Here is a 24,913-nt window from a genome sequence, read left to right as displayed (position 1 = left end):
TCTATCACTCCTTCAGGTTGGTGCTCGAACCACTTATTACTGCAAGATAGCTGATGTTTCTTGCACAGGCTCCAATGAAGGGCTTTTGCCACTGAATCATGCACAGAACCAGTATAAAAAGAGGCATCTTTTTATACTGGTTCTGTGCAAGTGCCTGACGTTCTCTTGCTAAGTGGTTTATGGTTTCATTTTTCGTATTGCACTTCCTACATATGGGAGAGATGTTATTTCCATCTAACGTTCTCTAAACATATCTAGTTCTTAGGGACTGATCTTGTGCCGCTGTTATCATTTCTTCGGTTTCCTTCTTTAGCTATCCCCTCTGTAGCCATTGCGGAGTTCTGCCTTCGTCCATTATTATTATTTTTTTTTACTCTATCACAGTCCTCTAATTCGACTGGGTGGTATTTATAGTGTGGGATTCCGGGTTGCATCCTGCCTCCTTAGGAGTCCATCACTTTTCTTACTATGTGCGCCGTTTCTAGGATCACACTCTTCTGCATGAGTCCTGGAGCTACTTCAGCCTCTAGTTTTTCCAGATTCCTTTTCAGGGATCTTGGGATCATGCCTAGTGTTCCTATGATTATGGGTACAATTTCCACTGGCATATCCCATATCCTTCTTATTTCTATTTTCGGGTCTAGATACTTATCAATTTTTTCCTTTCTTTCTCTTCAACTCTGATGTCCCATTGTATTGCGACATCAATGAGTGATACTTTCTTCTTGATTTTGTCAATCAACGTCACGTCTGGTCTATTTGCACGTATCACCCTATCTGTTCTGATACCATAGTCCCAGAGGATCTTTGCCTGGTCGTTTTCTATCACCCCTTCAGGTTGGTGTTCGTACCACTTATTACTGCAAGGTAGCTGGTGTTTCTTGCACAGGCTCCAGTGGAGGGCTTTTGCTACTGAATCATGCCTCCTTTTGTACTGGTTCTGTGCAAGTGCCGGACATTCGCTTGCTATGTGGTTTATGGTTTCATTTTTCGTATTGCACTTCCTACATATGGGAGAGATGTTATTTCCATCTATCGTTCTCTAAACATATCTGGTTCTAAGGGCCTGATCTTGTGCCGCTGTTATCATTCCTTCAGTTTCCATCTTGAGCTCTCCCCTCAGTAGCCATTGCCACGTGTCATCGCTGGCTAGTTCTTTAGTCTGTCTCATGTATTGTCCGTGCATTGATTTGTTATGCCATTCCTCTGTTCTGTTTGTCTTTCTCCTGTCTCTGTATATTTCTGGGTCTTCGTCTACTTTTATCAGTCCTTCTTCCCATGCACTCTTGAGACACTCGTCTTCACTGGTCTTCATATATTGCCCCAGTGCTCTGTTCTCGATGTTGACGCAGTCCTCTATACTTAATAGTCCCCTCCCTCCTTCCTTTCGTGTTATGTATAGTCTGTCCGTATTTGCTCTTGGGTGTAGTGCTTTGTGTATTGTCATGTGTTTCCTCGTTTTCTGGTCTATGCTGCGGAGTTCTGCCTTTGTCCATTCCACTATTCCTGCGCTGTATCTGATTACTGGCACTGCCCATGTGTTTATGGCTTTTATTATATTTCCGGCGTTGAGTTTCGACTTGAGTATCGCCTTGAGTCTCTGCATATATTCTTTCCTGATCGTGTCCTTTATCTCTTGATGTTTTATATCCGCTCCTTCCATTATTCCCAGGTATTTGTATCCCGTCCCATCTATGTGTTTGATGTTGTTCCCACCTGGTAGCTTTATCCCTTCAGTCCTTGTTACTTTGCCCTTTTGTATGTTGAGTAATGCACATTTTTCTATTCCAAACTCCATCCTGATGTCCCCAGATACAATCCTTATAGCCTGGATTAGGGTATCTATTTCCTTGATGCTCTTACCATACAGCTTGATGTCGTCCATGAACATCAGATTATTATTATTATTATTTTATTAAAAGTAATGGCTACTTCAGCAGCATTACACTTGTAGAGATTCTTCTCTATTTTCCGAATAGCGGCTTTTTCCGTGCTACTTAGACAGGCTAGTAGAGCGCCTATAGAGGTCATGATCAAATACAGAGTCTAAATAGGTGTATATATTTGAATTTTACAGATAAACTATGATACCATAGTTATCAAAGTCATTAACGATATATATATATATATGTCTCTCCTCTCTCTCTCTCTCTCTTTCTTGAAGCAAGCGAGCTTTCGTCTGGAGCTGCCAGACATCCTCGGGCTGGGAAGCTGAGGGTGGACTGATCTTGAAGCGGTGTCCGTCCTCGTTTATATTTGGAGTTGACAGCAGGGGGTCTGCCCCATGCTGATCTACTATTGGCTGGTGGCGGTAGGTCTTCGTTTTCATTGGTGGCTTGAACCGGGTCTCAAGCCACTTTCCACGCGTTGATGGTTGCGATGCTGTAAGTCCTGCAGCCGCCTAGACCTCCTTAGCGGCGCGGTTACGTCGATGGGCGTTTCGCTACGCTGCGGGACGTCACGGCTAACTTGATTATGGTTGGCTGCAGGAGTATCTCGTTCGGGGGCGTTGTCTTCCATGGGGTTGTCGTGCTCGGTGGTGTCATTGTTGGTGGCAGGTCTTCTCATACTCGTAGGGAGGAGAAATTCTTCCTGCGTCAGGAAGAATTTCTCCTCCCTACGAGTATGAGAAGACCTGCCACCAACAATGACACCACCGAGCACGACAACCCCACGGAAGACAACGCCCCCGAACGAGATACTCCTGCAGCCAACCATAATCAAGTTAGCCGTGACGTCCCGCAGCGTAGCGAAACGCCCATCGACGTAACCGCGCCGCTAAGGAGGTCTAGGCGGCTGCAGGACTTACAGCATCGCAACCATCAACGCGTGGAAAGTGGCTTGAGACCCGGTTCAAGCCACCAATGAAAACGAAGACCTACCCGCCACCAGCCAATAGTAGATCAGCATGGGGCAGACCCCCTGCTGTCAACTCCAAATATAAACGAGGACGGACACCGCTTCAAGATCAGTCCACCCTCAGCTTCCCAGCCCGAGGATGTCTGGCAGCTCCAGACGAAAGCTCGCTTGCTTCAAGAAAGAGAGAGAGAGAGAGAGAGAGAGAGAGAGAGAGATGAGAGAGAGAGAGAGAGAGAGACTATATATTATATCGTTAATGACTTTGATAAACTATGGTATCATAGTTTATCTGTAAAATTCAAATATATACACCTATTTAGACTCTGTATTTGATCATGACCTCTATAGGCGCTCTACTAGCCTGTCTAAGTAGCACGGAAAAAGCCGCCATTCGGAAAATAGAGAAGAATCTCTACAAGTGTAATGCTGCTGAAGTAGCCATTACTTTTAATAAAGTATGCTTGAGAGAGGGTCTGCTTCCTAAGCTTTCCGAGTATTATTATTCATTATTAATTATTAGTATTATTATTATTATTGACTCCAGAACTAGTCAGATGTTGACTGTTTGGGCAATCCTTATTAATTATTATTATTATTATTATTATTATTATTATTATTATATTGTACTTAGGAAGCAGACCCTCTCTCAAGCATACTTTATCATTAGTATTATTTAGTGACTCCAATACAATACTAGTACCCAGTGTTTACTGTTTAGGCAATTTCTAAGTCTTCTTTACTATTATTATTATTATTGACTCCAGATCCAGTCATAGAATGTTTACTGTTTGGCAATTACCAATTATTATTATTATTATTAGTATTATTATTATTATTATTATTGTTGTTGTTGTTGTTGTAACCTAACATCCCCAGCCCATTTCAACAAGGTTTAGGGTAAGGAAAATAGAAAAAGATCAGAATATTAGTGAATGGCACTAAAATTATGAATATGACAATTTGATAATGGCAGTCATGTAGCTCAAGATAATGAGAATCAGTCATAATTTGTAGAATTGGTGCTTTGTATTTCATTAAATTTTGGGATAAGCCAGGAAGATTTAACAAAACTAACGTTTGTGTTTTGGCAAATTTCGAGGTGAAATATTAAAGAGTAAGTGAAATTGCTGGCATGAAATTATTTCAAAATAAATAAAAATAAATGAGAGTAGTGGTTGATTGTGCCTTGACAGATTTCCAGACAGTTTAGGAAACACCTAGAAATAGTGGATGATAGTTAACCAATATTAAATTAAGGCAAGGAAGGTTCCTCTAACTTTTGTCTGTACTTCGTCAGTGAACAAGAAGCTTAACCAATATATTATCTCCAAGTTTCACCTCCTTACGCTGTTCTTACTTCTTAGTGAGCAACTCATAAATCTCTTGTGGTATTTTCATTTCATACGTCACGAGTGGGAAAGGAGAAAGAAAAGCAGAGAAATGAGAAAATGACAATAGCTTTCTCAAGTATTCGTCAAATAAGATACCACAAATTCAGCTTCGAGATTAATGAATGCCGGTCAGGGAGGACACGCAAATAAAAATAAAAAGAAAAATAATAATCGGATTGCAAAGGAAATCCTGTGATTTTTATTCATCTTTTTTGCGAATATGTCATGAATACTGCTTCCGAAACGGAGAAGAAGAAAAGCAGTCCCAACTAATTAGGATGGAAATAAAATCACTTTTATTCAACATTTTTTAAGTTTATTTTTTTGCATCGAGATGCTGCTGTTCAGATTCTCCCGGCTAAAGGTGAGGTTCCCGAGGGCCAAGGGAGAGACCCACACTCTTTAAATTTGAATTTCACGAGAGGCTTCAACTGGTAGAGAGAACAAAATTATATTAATCTGGATGAAGCGTGAAGGCGGCCTCTTCATCCAGGGAAAAGATTTCGGGTTGGATGAAAGGCATAAATGGGAGCATTGCGACTTTGAGGAAAGGTTTCCCTTGAGAGAGAATTTTGAGGAAAATGCGGTAACCGGTTGTTCAGTTATTAGATTATTTCGATATGATAGAACAACAGAAAACTTATTTATTTGATAGAAGACTCTTTCATGGGACTCAGAGTTTTGCAGTTTACACACACACACACACACACACACACACATATATATATATAATATTATATATATATAGATATATATAATAATATATATATATATATGTGTGTGTGTGTATATATATATATATATATATATATATATATATATATATATATATATATATATATAAGCGAATACCACAGAAAAATGATTGGGAGAAAGAAAGTCTGTACCGAGCGCTTCCGCTTTTATTCAGGAGCATTGTCGACGATGCCTGAATAAAGGCGAAAGCGCTTGGTATAGACTTCCTGCCTATCATTTTCCTGTGGTATCTTCTTATAAAATGAAGTCACGTGTGAATTTTTTAGCATACATATATGTATACATATGCATTATATATATATATATTATATATATATATATATATATATATATATAATGTGTGGCTGTATCTACGTATGTATTCTTTTTTATAAAGTGTCTGTAATGCTGATAATATGGGCTAGTGTTTGTTATTTATGGATAAATATACATACATACATATATATATATATATATATATATATATATATATATATATATATATATATATATGTATATATATATATATATATATATATATATATATATATATATATATATATATACATATTCATTGTGTATATAAGCAATGTATAGAAGTACATATTTATATACATAGTACAAACATGTGACACACAATATTCCAGCCAATATCGACAATGGTGAAATTGGCTGGAGCGTTATACAGTATTTCAAATGTATGTACGTACGTGCATTCATATGGTAAAGGTTTATATATAAATCACGTTTCAGATTAATCATAAATACAGACGCTGTTGGGTTAATTAATCTACAGGTTACACAGAAGTTGTCAGGGCTCATCATGGCCACTCATGTTGGATCTGCATTCCTCCAGTCCGTTCTTCCCCAGCAGATACGAGGAGTCACGATTCCTCCCATTCCAGAATATTGTCTGTGGCCTTGCGTTTGAATATTGAAAGTTTGAATGAACTCTTAAGGTTTCGTCATAAGAAAAAAAAATACACTTTTGTCGGAGATGAAACCGGCCTTGGACTAGGTAGGGATGTTGCCCCTTGGGCACCCCGCAAGTTTTAATTTTGAATTATGTAAGACTTGTCAGTAGTCTTAACATGCGTCAGCTTAACTCACCAGCAAATAGATTGTATTGTATGTTAGTACAGAGTTTGAATGACGTTCTTTCGTTCGTTAAGGGTTGATGCCGTACAAACACGAACATTTTGACTTCAGTTGTTCCACCAATATTGGCTGATTAGTGCAAAGTTTGGCTTTAAAAATATATCAGGGAACTTGTTGGTGTGACACCTCCAAAGGCGCATCCTGACTCTCGTTGTCTGTTCTCATTTGAGCTGAGTCAGTTAAAGGGAATTTTGCTCTATTGAGCAAGGAAATGTAATTCAGTAGTGCAATAATTTTGGAACATTTTGGAGAATTCCCTTCTGATGAAACTCACTATAGAATCTTATTGATTGGAATGTTTTCGAAAACGAGTCATTATTTGTGTCCCATTACTTGATAATTAACCTATGCAGGCAAGCAGATGTATAACCTCGCTTTATCTATAATGGCAGGTACTGCTTTTAATTGAATACTCTTACTCTTGAGGCTTGTTGAGTCATTAAGCTTCATGGCATCCGTTGCCACTCAGACTCATAAAGTAAATCGCAAGTTTTAGTAATCCTCACTGGAAAGTATGTCAACCATTTCTCTCCCCAGTGGGTACTTACTTACTTACTGTTACCTTAGTACACGGAGGAGGAAAGTGAATAATTACTGAAGAAAGCTTAAAATTCACAGCTGAAGTTCGATACCAAGGAATTTACAGGTACCATCTGTGGGACTTAGTACTCGAGAAAATCTAAAAGTCACCATTGAGACATAGTTACAGAATAAAACGCAAGGTCATAAATGAGAATCAATACCAAAAAAAACGCATAAGTTTTCAGTGAAATTTCAACATCGAAGAAATTATAGAAAAGAAAGCATAATAGACTTCACTTATGATACTTCAGAACTAAAGGAAGCCCTGAATTATTTAGTGACTAAAGAAACCCCAGAATTTACCGGTAAGACTCGATGCAGAAACGAACCCAGACATAATCCAGCGAGGCACTACTTATTCACAAGCAAAAGGGACCAGCGCCAAAGCGTACCCTGGAAGGAACGCTTCCAGCGGAACCCGCCCCGGAAGTGTTCCAGAAACAAAGGACCCAGCAGCCGGAGGAGGAGGATTGGGGATGGCGTGGCCTCACGAGACGTCCTTTTGCAACAGGTCTGGGACAGAGGTATCGAAGGATTCTCCAAAGGATATTTGTCGTATTTCATTAACTATTTGGATTATGGTAGTACAGTTCTAGATGACTGTTTGCTCTCTCTCTCTCTCTCTCTCTCTCTCTCTCTCTCTCAATGCAAATCATTTTTGTGATTTTCGATAAAAAGTAATCATGAATGTCTGAGTGAAATATGTTTATCATTAATATTATTATCAAATAGTATTTCTTTAACGTTATATAATAATAATAATAATAATAATAATAATAATAATAATACTTTATTTCGGCTCTTTGCCACAGACAGTATAGAAGTCTAATGTTATATGTTTGTAAATATATTTCACTCTTAATGAGGACGGTTTTGTCTATTGTTATAAGAATTTGTCTTAATTATCTTCTTCCTCGGCGTCATGTCTTTTGTTGGGTCTCCACAATTTATTCCATCTGAAGGCCTGTATTGCATTTTAATACATTTCTCCTGCAGTATCTTTTGTTGCATCTCCATCATTTGTTCCATTTATTTATTGTTTTAGCTTCATTTTTCTGTGGTAGCAATTGTCTTTCGTTTTCTGTAAAAGAAAAAGTTGAGTATATCTTTGTTTTAGCAGACCACTGAGGAGCTGATTAACAGCTCTCCTATAAAGGGCTGGCCCGAAGGATTAGATTGTTTTTTCTTCCATGGCTAGGAACCAGTTGGTTTGCCTAGCAACGGGACCTGCAGCTTATTGTGGAATCCGAACCACATTGTATCGAGAAATGAATTTCTAATCGCCTGAAATAGATTCCTCTGATTCCACGTAGGCAGAGCGGGGAATCGAACTTGCGACTACCGAATCGGTAGGCGAGTACATAACCCACTCGTCCAACGAGGAACTTCCGTTTTTTGTAACATTGTAGGCTTTTTCCATAATACATTGGTTTTGTAGAGTTTCATCAGTCGAATCTGTAGGAATACAGGTTTTGTTGATTTTTTTTTTCATCAGAGATTCCATAAATATCAGTGATTTATTGTAGGTCTTACTTAAGATTCTTTGCAGCGTCCCTTCGGCTCCTAGCTGTAACCCCTTCGTTCCTTTTACTATACCTCCGTTCATGTTGATTCTGCATTATTTTCATCGCTGAAACACCTCATAGCTGCCAGCGCTTGGCCTTTGGCCTCGATTTGATATTCCGATTCCAACCATTCCGGTTGTTAGCCTATTTAGTATTTCGACTGAAATGAAAGTTGCTGTTACGAATCCTCCCTCGACAACGCGGCCGTTTTATTTTAAAGTAGGTCAGACCACCTAACAGTCCTTTGTGTGTTTAATGCTTCGTAGCTCTTTGAACCATTTGCAGCTTCATTTTAAGAGGTTTATCGCCCTCTCTCTCTCTCTCTCTCTCTCTGTACTCCTGCTTTCCTTATTGCTTGTGTGTGCTCCATAGGGGCGCAATGGAAAAATACATTTGATATTTAATAGCCTTACGTTTTGTTGCGAAAGTGAGTAGTTAACAGGTTATACTAGCTCCTTTTTTATGCCGTTCTTTTTGTTGTTATTGTTTTCGATGTATGTGATATTGAGTGAATGACTGATTGAAATGTCACTTTGTTCTGAAACTTTTTTTTTTTTTTTTTTTTTTTTTTTGTCGCCACTGGAAACTCTTCCTTTGTACCTGGAAGCAAATTCATCACTAAACTTCCAGACCTCATCAGCCCAAATTAGTGCCGGATTATTCCTTTGTCTTCCTGTTTCCCCTGCATTCTTCGAGGCTAGATTACCCCTGCATTAAAAAAATCAATTGGGAACATTTTTTATGGCCCCCAAGTTCTTCGAAGAGCATTCGTAACGAGACGTCGCCGCTGGAAACTGGAAGCTGGATTTCATTATGGTGACCCGTCCCGTATAATGCATTAGGGTTCCTGAAGAGGAGGAGCTGCTTCTGCTCCCAGCGGATCGTTTTCGTTATGATTTCGGTGCATTTTGATCAGGATCACGTTTCGTGGTTTTCTGGGAATGCTGTTTTCATCCTTCTTCTTCTTCTTCTTCTTCTTCTTCTTCATTTTTTTTTTTTAGTCATGCTGATGGGCGCGGAGGCTTCAGTTTTGCTTCGACGGGGGAACTTTTGTTCTGTCCTTTATTCGTTTTTATGGCTCTGAAGGGTGGTGGTTGTAGTTGCTGGCTGTGCTTCTTATGTAAATTTGAAACAAATTACGTTTGATGACCCCTTTTTTGGAAGACGAGAGGGAGAGAGAGAGAGATAGCTACTTATCCACTGAATGACCAAGCAAGGGGACAAAGGAAGGCCCGCCCATTCGGCTCCATGCGGGCGTTAATCCCATTGCTCCAAGAGGGAGACCTCGCCTTTCTCAAGTCCTAACGGTTCCTGGGGACAAGTGTCCTTCGATTCGCTCTGAGTAAAAGTCCGGAGTTGAGGAAGAAAGTAGACGTGACTGAAGGGGGTTTACGCAGAGCGAGTTGGTGAGAGACTGACAAAGCGGGTGGGGTGAGGGGGGGCGTCTCCAGCTTAATGTCTTATGTGAGGAGTTTTGTTTTTTGTGATGGAAATGAGGCAATGTTATTTTTTTCTTTTATTGTGAAGTGGGGAACCTTTATGAGAGACCCTGGCTGCGACTTAGTTACTTAGTTCGATCTAAGCTTATTTTTGTTACCTGTTTTCAAGTCGTTAATTTAGCATTTTCAGTTTCATACAAGTTTCTAAATTTATACTTGTCAGTTGTTTTTAGATCGTTGTTAGTTGACTTACATTATTATCTATTTTCTTTATTAATTTTTTTCTAATAACTGATATCTTCTTCTTTATTTCATATTACCTTCTGCTACGTCTTTCAAATGAACACCATATTCTTTGGAAGCTCGAATTTCAAGTCGGTGCAGTGGCCCTTGCATGCTTGTTTCATATGAAGTTGATTCGTATTCTATGTAATAATAATGATAATGTTTTCACTTGTTTTAAGCACCCATGTGGTATGGAAGAAGCCTAACTTGCGAGTTGCGTGATTGGCTTAATAATGACATGTTTGAAGGTTCCTGATATCAAAGCAGTGAAGAATTTCAATATGCTATGTGTTTTATAACCTGGGTTTTTCCACCGTATTTTTCTTGCGAGTTGCTTGAAGGTTTGTACACAGATTGAATTCCAGTCATGATTCTTGAATTTGAATTCAAGTATCAGATCATTCTGTTGGAGAGCCCCATTTTGATTTCATCTTATAAATCATGATGTTATGGTTATTAATGTGAATTTAATACTGGTAGGGTGATGCTATACCAAATCATTCGGATCAAGAAATCCAAAGGTTATGATCTTAAAAAAGAATTTAGCCATCATCAGAGGATTGCTTAGAACTTCTAGACTTGTCACTGTGTCTAGGTCGTTCGAAATTATATGATTCTACATAACATAATCGGTGAAACTCTAAATGATATCCAAATATTCCTGTAGACTCGTCACTTTGCCGAGGTCGGCCCAAAATGCTCTTGGAGTGATTGGCAGGAACAGAATCCGTTCCACTGCAGAGCAATTTACAGCAACGTTTGAAGGAAGCCAACTCGAAGGTTTATCGCGAAATGCGATGCAGATGTGGCTACACATGGGCGAACTGAATCTCTCGTATTGGGAATTATTTCCTTACTTTGAATTGATTTCTTTGTCTTATCCTTTTCTCTTTCACCTTTTCTTTTTGCGTTTTCTTGGATTATCGGGGGTGTGGCCTTCCTCTCATCTTTCTTTAGCCTGGTTTTCTTACTCTCTCTCTCTCACTAGTTCTTTGTGTGACTGGTCGTCAACTGTAGGATAATTTATTTAACTTTCAGTTATAGGGATGATGTATGGAATTGTTTAAGACTGGAGCCATGATGGTATATATTATAATTATTCAAAAGGTGAACCCTATTCTTATGGATCAAGCCCACCAAGGGGGCCACTGACTTGAAATTCAAGCTTTCAAAACTAATGGAGTTCATTTTGACAGAAGTAACAGAAGGTGACAAGAAATACAGAAAGAAGAGATTAAGTCATTAGAGAAAAATTAATAAATAAAAAAATTTGTAGAATTTTAAAATGCTTAGGAAAGGTTTAAATCAACTTGTTTAAATAAACTTTTACAATCTGCTTATTATTATTGATATTATTATATCCAGAAGATGAACCCTATTCATTTGGAGCAAGCCCACGGAAGTAATTTACTATAAATTCAATCTTTCAAAATTTATGCTGTTCATCGGAAAGAAGTAACAGAAGGTCAATGGAAATACAGAAAGAAGAGACAAGTTATTAGAAAAGAAGAAAATAACTGAAAAAATGAATAAATAAATAAATAAATAAATAGATAAAAGTGTGAGTAAATTATAAAATACAAGGAGAATTGCTTTAGGTTAGCAATACATTGCATCTTCGGGCATTTGATCATGCAGCTGTGCATATTTAAATACCCACAAAAGAGTTTGTGCCATGAAAATCCTTTTTCCGATAGTCGAAGGATTCTGAGTCTTAGCTTCGTTTGCTAAATCACTCGTTAATCTGTTTGTTTCTCTGTGTTTCTATCTCCTTTCCCGTCCGCTTCACAATTTAACAAACAATTTGTCTGGATTTCTTGACATTTCAACAAGGGAGAAATTTTGCTTTTGGAAATTGAGGGGCAAGTTAGAATCCTTGAAGGTGGTATTCGGAGGAGAGGCAAGTAGGATCCAATGGTGAAGAGAGAGAGCGAGAGAGAGAGAGAGAGAGAGAGAGAGAGAGAGAGAGAGAGAGAGAGAGAGAGGAGAGAGAGAGAGAGAATCCTTCCTGACATTTATAGTGGGAATGCAGAGTTTCCTTACTGAAACTGGAGAGAGACAGAGTACAACAACTTTGACAAATGAAACATCAAGATCATGAAAATACGCAAAAAAAAAAAAAAAAAAAAAAAAAAAAAAAAAAAAAAAAAAAATCATCAGCGATACATTCTAGCCTAACCTAACCTTGGGTCTTGATAATAAAGAATCTTAAGTATAAACATTGGCTACTTATATTCCAATATTAACTTAGAGGAGAAGAAAATTATAAGGAAATAAAGAACACTCAATATAAAATGAACTCGCATGATGCCTTTATCATTTTTAACAGGACATGTTTGAGAAGTGTCTACTTCCTTCTCGTAATAATGATAATAATAATAACAGCTTTCCCATCTATGTAATAGGACATATTTATGAGATGTACGTCCTTATATATAATAATAATAATTATTATTATTATAATCTTTTATTAATAAATAATTGCAACCGCAGCTGAAGCAGCAGTTACTTTTATTATAACATGTTTAAAAGAGGGTATACTTACAACATACAATAATAATAATAATAATAATTATAATAATAATAATAATAATTAATAATATCAGTTTCCCAGCCCCCGAGGAATTTCTAGGCAGCTCCAGACGAAAGCTCGCTTTAAAGAGAGAGAGAGAGAGAGAGAGAGGAGAAGAGAGAGAGGAGAGAGAGAGAGAGAGCGTTAATGACTTTGATGACTAGTTTATCTGTAAAATTCAAATATATTCACATATTTTGACCCTGTATTTGATCATGACCTCTATAGGCGCTTACTAGCCTGTTTAAGTAGCACGGAAAAGTCGCTATTCGTAAAAAAATAGAGAAGAATCTCTACAAGTGTAACGCTGCTGAAGTACCATTACTTTTAATAAAGTATGCTTCAGAGAAGGTCTGCTTCCTAAGGGCAATAACTAATAATAATAATAATAATAATAATAACAATAATAAAATAATAGTAATAATAAAGATTTTGCCATCCATTTTAACAGAACATGTTTAAGAGGACATGTCCTCCTCCTATTATTATTATTATTATTATTATATTATTATTATTATTATTATTATTATTATTATTCGATTATTATTATTATTATTATATGAAATTAATTTAGGTGATACATCTGTCGCCTTCAGTTCTACATGCTTGAAAAAGGATCTGCTACCTAATTATTATTATTATTATTATTATTATTATTATTATTATTATTATTATTATTATTATTAGTTTTCCTAGTACAGGTACCATTCTGATTGCTGACTACTTGTATTTCCTCAAAACATTTCAGTGGTAAATACTCTTTTTAAAGGGACCTCAGAAGCTCGGAAACCTTTGCTAAACCTTCGGAAACTTTTTTTTTTCAGGAACTATAATTTATTCCTTCGGGAGAAACTTCAGTATATGCTTTTGTGGAACTACTTTGTTTGTTAATGCATGTAAATTAATGTTATTTTTACTGTGAATTGTATTGTGTTTTCATTGTGTATCGACAGAGATATTTTATTGTAATTGTGATTTTACAAGTTTTTTATGTAATATGATTGTTATTTGTATTATTATTATTTACATTACAATAAATGCTAATATTATATTCCTCCTCACAGGAGTAACGACCCCATTTTAATCTGATATTGTACCCCGCCGCCTTCCCCCCCTCACTCCCTACCTCCCCTCCCTTCTTACTCATCTCAAACTCCCTTCCCATCCTCCTTTTTCGTTTCTCCCATCCCATCCCTCCCCTTTTACCCTCCCTCCCTTCCTCCTCCCCTTCACTTCATCCCTACCCTCCCTTCCTCATTCTTCCTCCCTCCCCTCCATTCCATTCCCACCCCCCCTTCCTTTCCTCTCTCCCTCCCTCACTCCTACCCCCTCCCTTTACTTACCTTCCTCCCCTCACTCACTCCCACCCACCTCCCTTCCTCCCTCCCACTCCCTCCCTACCCCTCCCCTCCCAGTCCCAAAACAAAACTACTGACCCAAGACCTCTTCCTCCTCCTCAGGTGACGTTGAGCATCTCCATCCTTATCTCCCTCCACGTGTTCTTCCTGCTGGTCGTTGAGATCATCCCGCCGACGTCGCTGGTCGTCCCTCTGCTGGGGAAGTACTTAATATTTGCCATGATACTCGTCTCTATAAGGTAAGTCCTCTGGTTTCTATTCTGTTTCTTCTTCTTCTTCTTCTTCTTTTCTTCTTCGTCTTCTTCTTCTTCTTTTCTTCTTCTTCCAGTTTTGTCGTGGGAGAGAGAGGTGCGGATGAAGAAAGTGTGGTGAACTAGATCTCTTGTTTTTCTATGTCTGTTCCTTATTCTTTGTGTCGTGTGAGAGAAATGCGCTGATAAAGAAGGGAAGACGAGGAATGTGTGATAGAAGATAGGTGCATTTTTTTCCTCTTCTTCTTTTTCTAGTTTGTCGTGGGAGAGAAGAACACGGATAAAGAAGGGAAGACGGAGAATGTGTGAGCGAAGATAGGTGCATTTTTCCCTCCTCTTGGTGTTCCTTGTTTGTCGTGAGAGAGAAAGACACAGATAAAGAAGAAGAAGAAGAGAAGAAGAAGAAGAATGGGGGTTCAATGGGGAAGAGGGTTAGGTGGGCTTGCGCGTGATGAATAGGGGAGGCCGGAATGGGTTTGTTTTTTTGGCGGTGAAAGAAATAGCTTGTGATCTAAAGAGATCTCTCGGGATTGCAGAGATGTCACGTATAAGGAGCTTTTGAGTAAGTAGAGGTTACCGGTGTAGACGAGCTTGCTAGCTTACCTAAGCACACACACACCACACACTCTCTCTCATATACTTGAGAGAGAGAGAGAGAGAGAGAGAGAGAGATTGTTATTAAAATATACAGATATACCATCATTTAAATCAAGATAGATGAGTTACACAAGTAGATGCTGATTAAGCATATTGAATAAGGAAGGAGAGAGAGAGAGAGAGAGAGAGAGAGAGAGAGAGAGAGAGAGAGAGAGTGTTTTGTTTTAAAATACGCAGATATACAACTATACCAATCAAGCATTGAGAGGCACACAACTACATGATGATTATGGATAAGGGGAAAGAGAAGAGAGAGAGAGAGGAGAGAGAGAGAGAGAGAGAGGAGAGAGAGAGAGTGAGAGAGTGTGGGGGGGGGATTGTTTTAAAATATACAGATATACCATCATTCTAATCAAATATAGTTGAGGTACACAAGCAGATGCTGATTAAGGATATTGAATAAGGAGAGAGAGAGAGAGAGAGAGAGAGAGAGAGAGAGAGAGAGAGAGAGAGAGAGAGAGAGAGAGAGAGAGAGACTGTTTTAAAATACTCAGATATGCAGCCATACCAATCAAGCATTGAGAGGCACACAACTACATGATGATTATAGATAATGAATAAGAGAGAGAGAGAGAGAGAGAGAGAGAGAGAGAGAGAGAGAGAGATTCTTTTAAAATAGACAGACATAACATCATTCTAATCAAATATAGTTGAGGTACACAAGCAGATGCTGATTAAGGATATTGAATAAGAAGAGAGAGAGAGAGAGAGAGAGAGAGAGAGAGAGAGAGAGAGAGAGAGAGAGAGAACGTTTTAAAGATTGTAAAAGAAACAACACGAAAAAGATCTTATCAGTAAGGAAAACAAGGGGAAGAACAGTGGAAAAAAAACAGAGAACAAACAAAAAAAAGAAAAAAAAAAGTAACGAAACAACAAGAAAAAAGATCGTAACAGAAATAACATGGAAAGGTCGTAACGAAACAACAAGAGAAAGGCCTTTTCAGAAACAACATGGAAAGATCATAACAAAAACATCACGGAGATCTTATCAGAAGCAGCATGGAAAAATCATAAGAGAAACAACACGAAAAAGATCTTGTAAGAAACAACATGGAAAAGAAAGTAACAGAAACGACATGAAAAAGATCATATAGCAATTGAAAAATCCATTTTTTTTAATATAACGTTGTTTGGCATCTGCCTGGGGGCAAGGTTCGAACCCGCATCCAGAGTATCAGAGCGTGACTTAGGGCGTCAGAGTTTCTTCATTTGGTTAAACGTAAGATATACTTAACTTCTTATAGTTAACTTATCTTCACTTGTTTCTTCATTTCCATCTTGAAGGCCTTGTGGTAACAGGCTTATCCAAAGTGGGAATGAATCTAGAAGTTAAGTGGTATTAAATATATCGAATGAGCTGTATATTAAATATATATATATATATATATATATATATATATAGATATTATATATATATATATATATATATATATATATATACAAGCATGCACTAGCTACATATGCCCTTTAATATCTAAATCGCTTTACATCGCAATTAATATGTTTCCATATATATTAACCGAATAGGAATTTTTTGGTTGATAATAACTTCGTCCTCTCGAGGAGAAATGAAATCAGGACTTCAGTGACGTCTTTACCGACTCTGCCAACAAGTGAGGTATAAGTTGATACCGATTCCGGCCTTACAAATTACTGTTGAACTCAGGTATTTGAAACTGGAATCGATATCCACCCACCTCGGCCATGTTAACCAAGTTCGACAGTGATTTGTAATATCATAATCGGTATCAACTTATACCTGACTTGTTGGCCGAGTCGGTAAAGACGTCACTGAAGTCCTGATTTCTCCTTGGCGCGCTGGTTCGAATCCACGAGAGGACGAAATTATTATGAAATAAAAAATTTAACTTCAGTTTAACATACATGAAAATATATTGATTCCAAGGTAGAGCGAATTAGGTATCAAAGGACGTTTGTAGCTTGATGCATGTAGTATATGAATCACGGTGATGTTATAAAAATCCTATATATATATATATATACATATATATATATATATATAATATATAATATATATATATATATATATATCTATATATATACATATATATACACTTTCCCTATGAAACCAGCTTATGGAAAAACCACAAACACTCAGAGGAGCGGAAGGATCCCTTTTTCCTTTTTCGTCTATTTTTTCCTCTGTCCTCTTTTTTTCCATAAAAAGTATAAAGTTTCAGCAAAAAAACTGATAAATCGGGATTTTTTGGGAGCCGTATTTCTGTAAAAGGTAGAACCGTTTGTGCCCCCTAAGGACTATTCGACAGTCATCTCTCTCTCTCTCTCTCTCTCTCTCTCTCTCTCTCTCTCTCTCTCTCCTATCCTATATATGTATTTTTTATAATGCTTTCATAATCTTGAATGGGGGATAAAGCCCAAACAAAAGAGCAAGCAACCTCTGTAGAAGAGAGAGAGAGAGAGACTAATTCAAGACTATTATGGAATATATAAGGAGAACCTTAGAAGGGAATCTAAAGCTTGCAGTTACCTTGTTAAGTTTTTGTGTTTATGCGTCTCTCTCTCTCTCTCTCTCTCTCTCTCTCTCTCTCTCTCTCTCTCTCTCTCTTTTGGATCTTGGCTACTGGGAAAGACTACAATTTTTTAATTATATAGTCTAGAAAGGAGAAGAGAACGCTACATGATAATACAGGCATGGAAACACATAGGAGGAATTGCCGAAAACATCAAGGAGCTAAAAACATCAGAAAGAGCAAGCAGAGGTAGATTAATAGTGCCCAAAACTATACCAGGAAAACTAAGGAAAGTACGCAGGACATTAATCCACTACGCACCAGCATTGACAATGCAGCATCTATTCAATGCGTTGCCAGCTTATCTGAGGAACATATCAGGAGTGAGCGTAGATGTGTTTAAGAATAAGCTCGACAAATATCTAAGCTGCATCCCAGACCATCCAAGATTGGAAGATGCGAAATATACCGGAAGATGTATTAGCAATTCTCTGGTAGACATTAGAGGTGCCTCACACTGAGGGAACTGGGGCAACCCGAACAAGCTGGTTAGGTCCCCCCCCTGTCCCCCCCCCACCCCCCCCCCCCCCCCCCCCCCCCCCCCCCCCCCCGGTAAGGTCTCTCTCTCTCTCCTCAGACGCTCGTGTGCTTTGCGTAGCTTATTAACAATGGAGACCTATTGGAAGCTACATCGCCACACTCCGACGCAACTCTGTGGCGCCACAGAGTGGCTCGTGTCCTCCTGGCCTTTCTGCTGACGATTTCCTGCATTTTTGCCCTACCCTGTGTAAAGGCATTTTTGTTACCCCTCTTCATGTAGAAAGAATAAAGCTTACATATGTAATTTAACTTTGAATTCATAAGTCAACTCTGTTGATGCTTTTGGAATGCCTTCTCCATCCTTTTACAGCGTTCAAAAGAACAAGGCGCAATCCGACTTCCAGCTTACTGGGGACGTTTGCAAGATTTTCCACTGTCGCACAAGTTGCAAACATTATATTCCTAACTTAACGTGGAGTGGTCTTCGTAACTAATGCTCATAATTAGTACTGATACTAACAACAAGGATCAAATAAAGCGACGCAAATTAAACATGTTTATGTATTCCCAGTTATAAATGGAAATACAAAATAACTGAACAGAAATATAGCTTCTAGATTAAGTACATGATGTAAATTAAAACGTGCTACAATCAACGGACAGATAGCCCGTTCATTCACCAACGAAAATGAAAAAAAAGACGCTACAATGTATTAGAAATGATTACCTGTACTGTTCAACATACACAGAATTTATTTTTTACAGTCTGTAAAAGAAAAACTGTAAGATTGTGTTGCTGAAACTTGAAAAGAAACCGAAACGGCAGTGTTGCAGCCGTTACACTTGGGTTTCTATCTGGAGTTCGGGGATAAAGTAACACCGGTGAAATGGTCGTGACATGTAATCGCCTTCAAGGAAGAAACGGTTGGAGAGAGAGAGAGAGAGAGAGAGAGAGAGAGAGAGAGAGAGAGAGAGAGAGAGAGGACAGTTGATAAGAGAGAGATAGAGGGAGAGAAAAGACAGTTGAAAGAGAGAGAGAGAGAGAGAGAGAGAGATAGAGATAGAGATAGAGAGAGAGAGAGAGAGAGAGAGAGAGAGAGAAAACAGTTGGTGAGAGAGAGAGAGGACAGTTGGTAAGAGAGAGAGAGAGAGAGAGAGAGAGAGAGAGAGAGAGGAGGACAAATAATTGGGGAGAGAGAGGGAGAAATGAAATCGTTGCTGAGAGAGAGAGGGAGAAGAAATAGTTGGTATAGAGAGAGAGAGAGAGAGAGAGAGAGAGAGAGAGAGGGAGAGAGAGAAGAAAAATGCAGAATTCTAAAACAATTGGGGAACAGATGGAACCGTTCTCGATTTTTTAAGCCTCATATTTTCGGATTTTCTGGTGTCACAGATCTTCATATTGTTCGGAGTCACAGATTTTCAGATCTTCAGGTTGTTTGGAGTCAGATTTTCAGACTTATGTATTCTCAGATTTTCAGACTTTTATAGTCTAGTCTCAGATTTTCAGACTTTTATAGTCTAGTCTCAGATTTTCATATTTTTGTAGTCTCAGATTTTCATATTTTCTGTAGTCGCAGATTTTCCGATTGCTTGGAAACTCATATTTCAGATATTTAGCAGTCTCAGAATTTCAGATAGTTTTAAGTCTCATATTTTCAGACTTTTGTAGCCTCAGACTTTAACATTCTTTCAAGTCTCAGATTTAAATTATCTGGAATCTCAGATTTCGATGAAAGAGAGGTCAGCAGATTTCATGGTGTCCACCGATTCCCATCAGTCCCGCCAGGTGTGACCCTGGAAAGCCGTCCAAATTGAAAGAGGATTTTGCTTTTAGTTTGCTTTCAGTGCTCATCGTCCTCTTGTTCGCACTTTTCCTCCCCACGGCTAATCGTCTCTTCCGAAATCATTGGGGTTTGGTGTTCTGCTTCATTTTTCTGCTGCTTCTTCTTCATTTTTCTTCATTTTACTTGTTCTTCCTTTTTTCTTCTATTTGTCTTCCTCTATTTTTCTTCTATGTGTCTTCTTCTATTTATTCTATTTGTCTTCTTCTTCTTCTTCTTCTTCTTCTTCCATTTTACTTGTTATTCCTTTTTTCTTTTATTTGTGTTCTTCTATTTTTCTTCTACGTGTCTTCTTGTATTTATTCTACTTGTGTTCTTCTTTTTCTCCTTTTATTTGTCCTTCTTCTTCTTCTTCTTCTTCTTCTTCTCCAATTTACTTGTTCTTGCTTTCTTCTCCTATTTGTCTTCCTCTATTTTTCTTCTATGTGTCTTCTTCTATGTATTCTATTTGTCTTCTCTTCTTCGCCTTCTTTTCTTTTCCTTCTTCTTCTTCTTCTTTGACGCTGGCCTTCAAATTTATTAGGCCATTTCACTCTTACCTCTGTAGGCTTATTATTGTAATTTCTGTTCCTTATTCAGTAAGTATCTTTAGGTTTCTTTTTCTCTTTATTATTATTCCCTGGACATTTTCTCTCAATTGCTTCGCCATATTCTTATTCGTTTTCCTCTTACATTTTCTCTACCTTTCACAGAAATCAAATTTTTTTTCAGTTTGTATTCTTCTCTCTAACAGTGAATGATTTTATAGTTATACTATCTAACTTTTTGTAACTTATTTTCCTAACGTTCAGGACCTTTTCAAAGCTTATATATATATATATATATATATATATATATATATATATATATATATATATATATATATATATATATACATCGAGTTATAAATGTCCTTTAATATCTAATTCGATCTACCTTGGAATTGATATATTTTCATATATGTTAACCGAAGGGGAAGTTTTTTAGTCGATAAGAAATTCGTCGGCTCACGGGCGCCAGCCACGGAACCAAATTCCCCTTCGATGTATGTACGTATATGAATCACGGTAATGTGATATGACTCGTAAAATGGCTACGTGCGGAGAAAAGCACTACAACATTACCGAAGTCGAGGTGGATTGATGCTGACTCCAAAACAACGGATACCTGAGCGCGACAGGGATTTGTAGGTGAGAGGCGGCATTAACTTAACCTCTTGTGGTAGCTGTGTCGCCTAGAATGCTCCACTGTGCGTCCTGAATTTATTGGTTCTATGGTTGGCGCCCGTGAGCCGACGAATTTCTTATCGACTAAAAATTCCCCTTCGGTTAACATCTATGAAAATATATTCATTCCGGGGTAGAGCGAAGTAGATATTGAAGGACATTTGTTGCTCGATTTTTGTATATGAATCACGGTAATGTGATATGACATATATATACTGGGTGTTTCGAAATTAGAGCCCGCCCCCTCACAGCATAAACTAGAATTGATATGGACAAAAACAAAAGTAATTCAGAACAGGTATTTATTTAAGTTTCTCTCTGAGTATTTAATATTTTGTGTGGCCTCCATCTGCCTGTACTACAGCCTGCATTCTTGAGGGGTATGATTTCAGCAAATCACAAAAAAGCCGAGACTCGAACTCCATTTGCCTGAGCACTTCGGTCACCTCTCTTCGCAGGTCATCGAGGCATGGTATACCATCATAGTTCACTGTAGGGGCTTCAGTATGGTCCTTTAAGATACTACCAATGTTTTTACACACATTAAGGTCAGGGGAACTACTTGGAAATTCACTTGACGAGAAGAAATCGATACCACTGTTTCGAAGCAGCTCCTGTGTCTGAAGAGCCTTGAAACAAGTTGCCATATCATCCAAAAATATGACTTCTTCAACAGATAACACATTTTCAGAATCTTTGAGAAAAGGAAATACTCCACCATTGAGCACAGTTTCTCTGGAGTATTCACCCTTCCATGACTGTCCTTTTTCTTTGATGATCCACATTAATCGTTTGGCTGTGAAACAGAGAAAATTTCCCAAACATTCAGGAAATTTCACAACTTGGCGATAGCGCATGGAATCGTTGATATCATCCAACTTTGCAGCCCACCTAATGTCATCTTTATGTTTTGGCTTCCTGACTGTGTGAATGAAGAATTCGTCTGATGCGGCAACATGGAGAAAGTCAGCTTCATCCCAATCTTTAAGAAATGAACCACAAAACCATGCACGGTCTTCTCTATGTTGCTGAGTGATGTTGGGCTTGCTGATAACATGAAATGGCTTGATACCAGATTTTTTCAACTCATGATATACAGCACTATAACTTCTCTTCTTTCCCCTTTTTGTTGCTAGTTCAAGCTACGATGTCTTTTGACTCCTGAGAAAGGACTTCAGGCCTACCAAGATTCTCACTCTTTTCGCGATGACAGTCATATGGATTTTTGTTCCAGTTTCTTTTAACAAAGGATTCATCTTTTTTAATGTATTTAGTTATCCTGGAACATGAAATGAAGGATGCGCCAGCGTCCCTGGCCTCTCTGAAGGTTATAGCCTGGATTCGGTCAATCCATCTGATTTCCTCCGAGTCGTTAGCCATGGCTGTATCTAACTCCGTCACTCAGTCTGAAAATACAAGAAAATGTGTAAAATGAAAAATAGCTTAATAGAAACTTACGATAACGTACTTGGAGATAGGCTTTAGCAGAAAACTTCATAACTTTCCATTTGTTCTGTGGAGGAGGGGGGTTCTGATTTCGAAACACCCGATATGTATATATATATATATATATATATATATATATATATATATATATATATATATATATATATATATATATGTATGTATGTATGCATTCATACGTACTTAAGCATATAAGCATATCCTATAATTATATGCTCAACCCTTCTCTTTCATCGAGTTTTGTTTAGCAAAAGACACTTATAACTAGAGCATAGATAAATTACGTACAGTGAAGTGAATGAAAAATAGACAAATATTTCTTGCTTTTTTCCATAGGAAAATCGTGCAGCGTGCATTCGCAAGCCTTCTCCTGTCTAGAGGATTCCTTACCGAGACAGTGTAAAATTCTACATTTGTGGTAGACTAAATCCAAAGACGTATTTTGATGGTTTAGAATCTGCTTGCGTTTTTAATTTGGATGATACGTGCTTGAGGCGTGAAACCCAAGCACTATTTGAATGGCTTGTTGAACCGTCAGAATACAGACGTCATGAGGGCCGGGACACGATTTTTTTTAAATGCATAGAAAGCGAGGTTTAGCGGCATCTTGTTGATATGGGATATTGGTATTTTTTAAGGGTATTTATTTTCAAATTTTCATATGACTTTCTGGATTTTCTTTGTCCTTGTTCTTTTTGGCTTCATCTGTATTAAGAGGTTTGGAAGGTGTGAAATCGAAGTATTTGTATGTAGTATATATATATATATATATATATATATATATATATATATATATATATATATATATATGTATATATACATATACACAGAGAAGTAAGTGTATCTTAGTTAAACCAGACCGCTGAGCTGATTAATAGCTCTTCTAGGGCTGGCCCGAACAAGTAGATATTTCTACTTGCCTAGGAACCAATTGGTTACCTAGCCACGAGACCTACAGCTTATTGTGAGATCCGAACCACATTATATTGAGAAATGAATTTCTAATCGCCAGAAATACATTCCTCTGATTCCACGTCGGCAGAGCGGGGAATCGAACTCGGGCCTACCGAATCTGTGTGAGAAGAAATTTTCTTGAACATTACATTAAATACTGAAAAATAACTACTATTCATCTTTTTTTTCTCTTTTTTTTATCACCCCCTCTAATTTTATCAGGAATTAAACGGCATAAGCGCACGTATGGATACACATGTCATTTATGAATGTGTTTGGTTATGCACTGGAAGAATTCCAACCATATTTCATTACTCATCTTAGCAAAAGAAAATGCAAATTGAATAATATCGCCACATGATGAGAAATTTCAGGTCATATGTCCTCCGAAGAGTACGTGTCCCTCCAGTTGGCAGTAAATGGCAATAATGTGATGAAGTGAGATTGGCAGTGTTATAAAATTATGACCCCCACGTTCATACGAAATAAGGTTCATGTTCCCTCGCCCCGTTGACCAGGGTTTAATATCCTTTGAGGCTCAGGGCTTCCAAGGGGTCTCTGGCTGGCTGCAAGTGATTTTATTGGGCGATTTTGGTCAATATCTGTGACTAGATTTATCGCTATTTGCATATATTCAGTGATTCTCTGGTGTGTGTTTTTTTCTCTCTCTCTTTTTTGTGTCCTTAATGTCGTGGGAAATATCCTTATATCTTTTTGGTTTGAATCTGCGTTACATTTACACGTGTGTGTTTTTTTAATACGATATCTTGTATGGATGATATTTCAGTTTGCCAGTTTGTCGTTTTTAACGTCGAATTGAAGTTGAAAGTTAAATTAGTACAAAATTTAACGTTAACTCTCTCTTTTTAACATTGCAAGTTGCCACCTTTAAATTAACATTGCAAGTTGCCACCTTTATTTTGAACATCGCAAGTTCTCAACTTGAATTTTACCATTGCAATTTCTCACTTTTAATTTTAACACTGCAACTTCTGACTTTTAATTTTATTATTGCAAGTTCTCACATGTAATTTTTTTGTTAACATTACCAGTCCCCACCTTTATTTCTAACATTAATTACAACTATCTAAGTTATCCCCTTCAATTTGAACATTGCAAGGTCCCACCGTTAATGTCAACAATGCATATTCTCTCCTTTAATATTAACATTGCAAGTTTTCACCTTTCATTATAACATTGCAAGTTCCTATATAAAATTTTGACATTTAAAGCTCTACCCTTCGATTTTAACATTGCAGGTTTCCACCTTTTATTGTAACATTGTAAGTTCCCACCTTTAGTATTTAACAGTGCAAAGTTCAATAAAGTACAGCAATTCAAAGAACGAAATCAAAAACCCTTAATTCATTTTGTGATGAAGAGCCTCATTTTCTTTTAGTAATTTTTTTATTTTCTTTAACTCTCTCCCACTTTCCGTACATTCTTCTTCTTCTTCTTCTTCTTCTTTCGTTTGCCTGAAGCTAACCTTCCACAACAATAATTTTGACAGATTTCTCCAAGTCACATGAAATACAATTCTCGACTGCATTTTTCCCAAGATTCTC

The 24,913-nt window shown here is 37.7% G+C and overlaps 1 protein-coding gene across 3 annotated transcripts in view; it reads left to right on the top strand.

Moving 5' to 3' along the window:
• The window catches only part of LOC135217290 (acetylcholine receptor subunit alpha-like), a 770,770-nt gene that overhangs the window by 690,980 nt on the left and 54,877 nt on the right, over positions 1-24,913 (top strand). For all 3 annotated transcript variants that reach the window (XM_064253042.1, XM_064253041.1, XM_064253043.1), the window contains exon 7: positions 14,047-14,183. In XM_064253042.1, coding sequence (XP_064109112.1) covers positions 14,047-14,183 — 137 coding nt within the window. The remainder of the gene's footprint in view (positions 1-14,046; positions 14,184-24,913) is intronic.

The sequence above is a fragment of the Macrobrachium nipponense genome, chromosome 7 (genome assembly GCF_015104395.2).
Source record: "Macrobrachium nipponense isolate FS-2020 chromosome 7, ASM1510439v2, whole genome shotgun sequence".
NCBI lineage: Eukaryota > Metazoa > Arthropoda > Malacostraca > Decapoda > Palaemonidae > Macrobrachium > Macrobrachium nipponense.
This window is presented reverse-complemented; position numbering and strand designations above follow the sequence as displayed.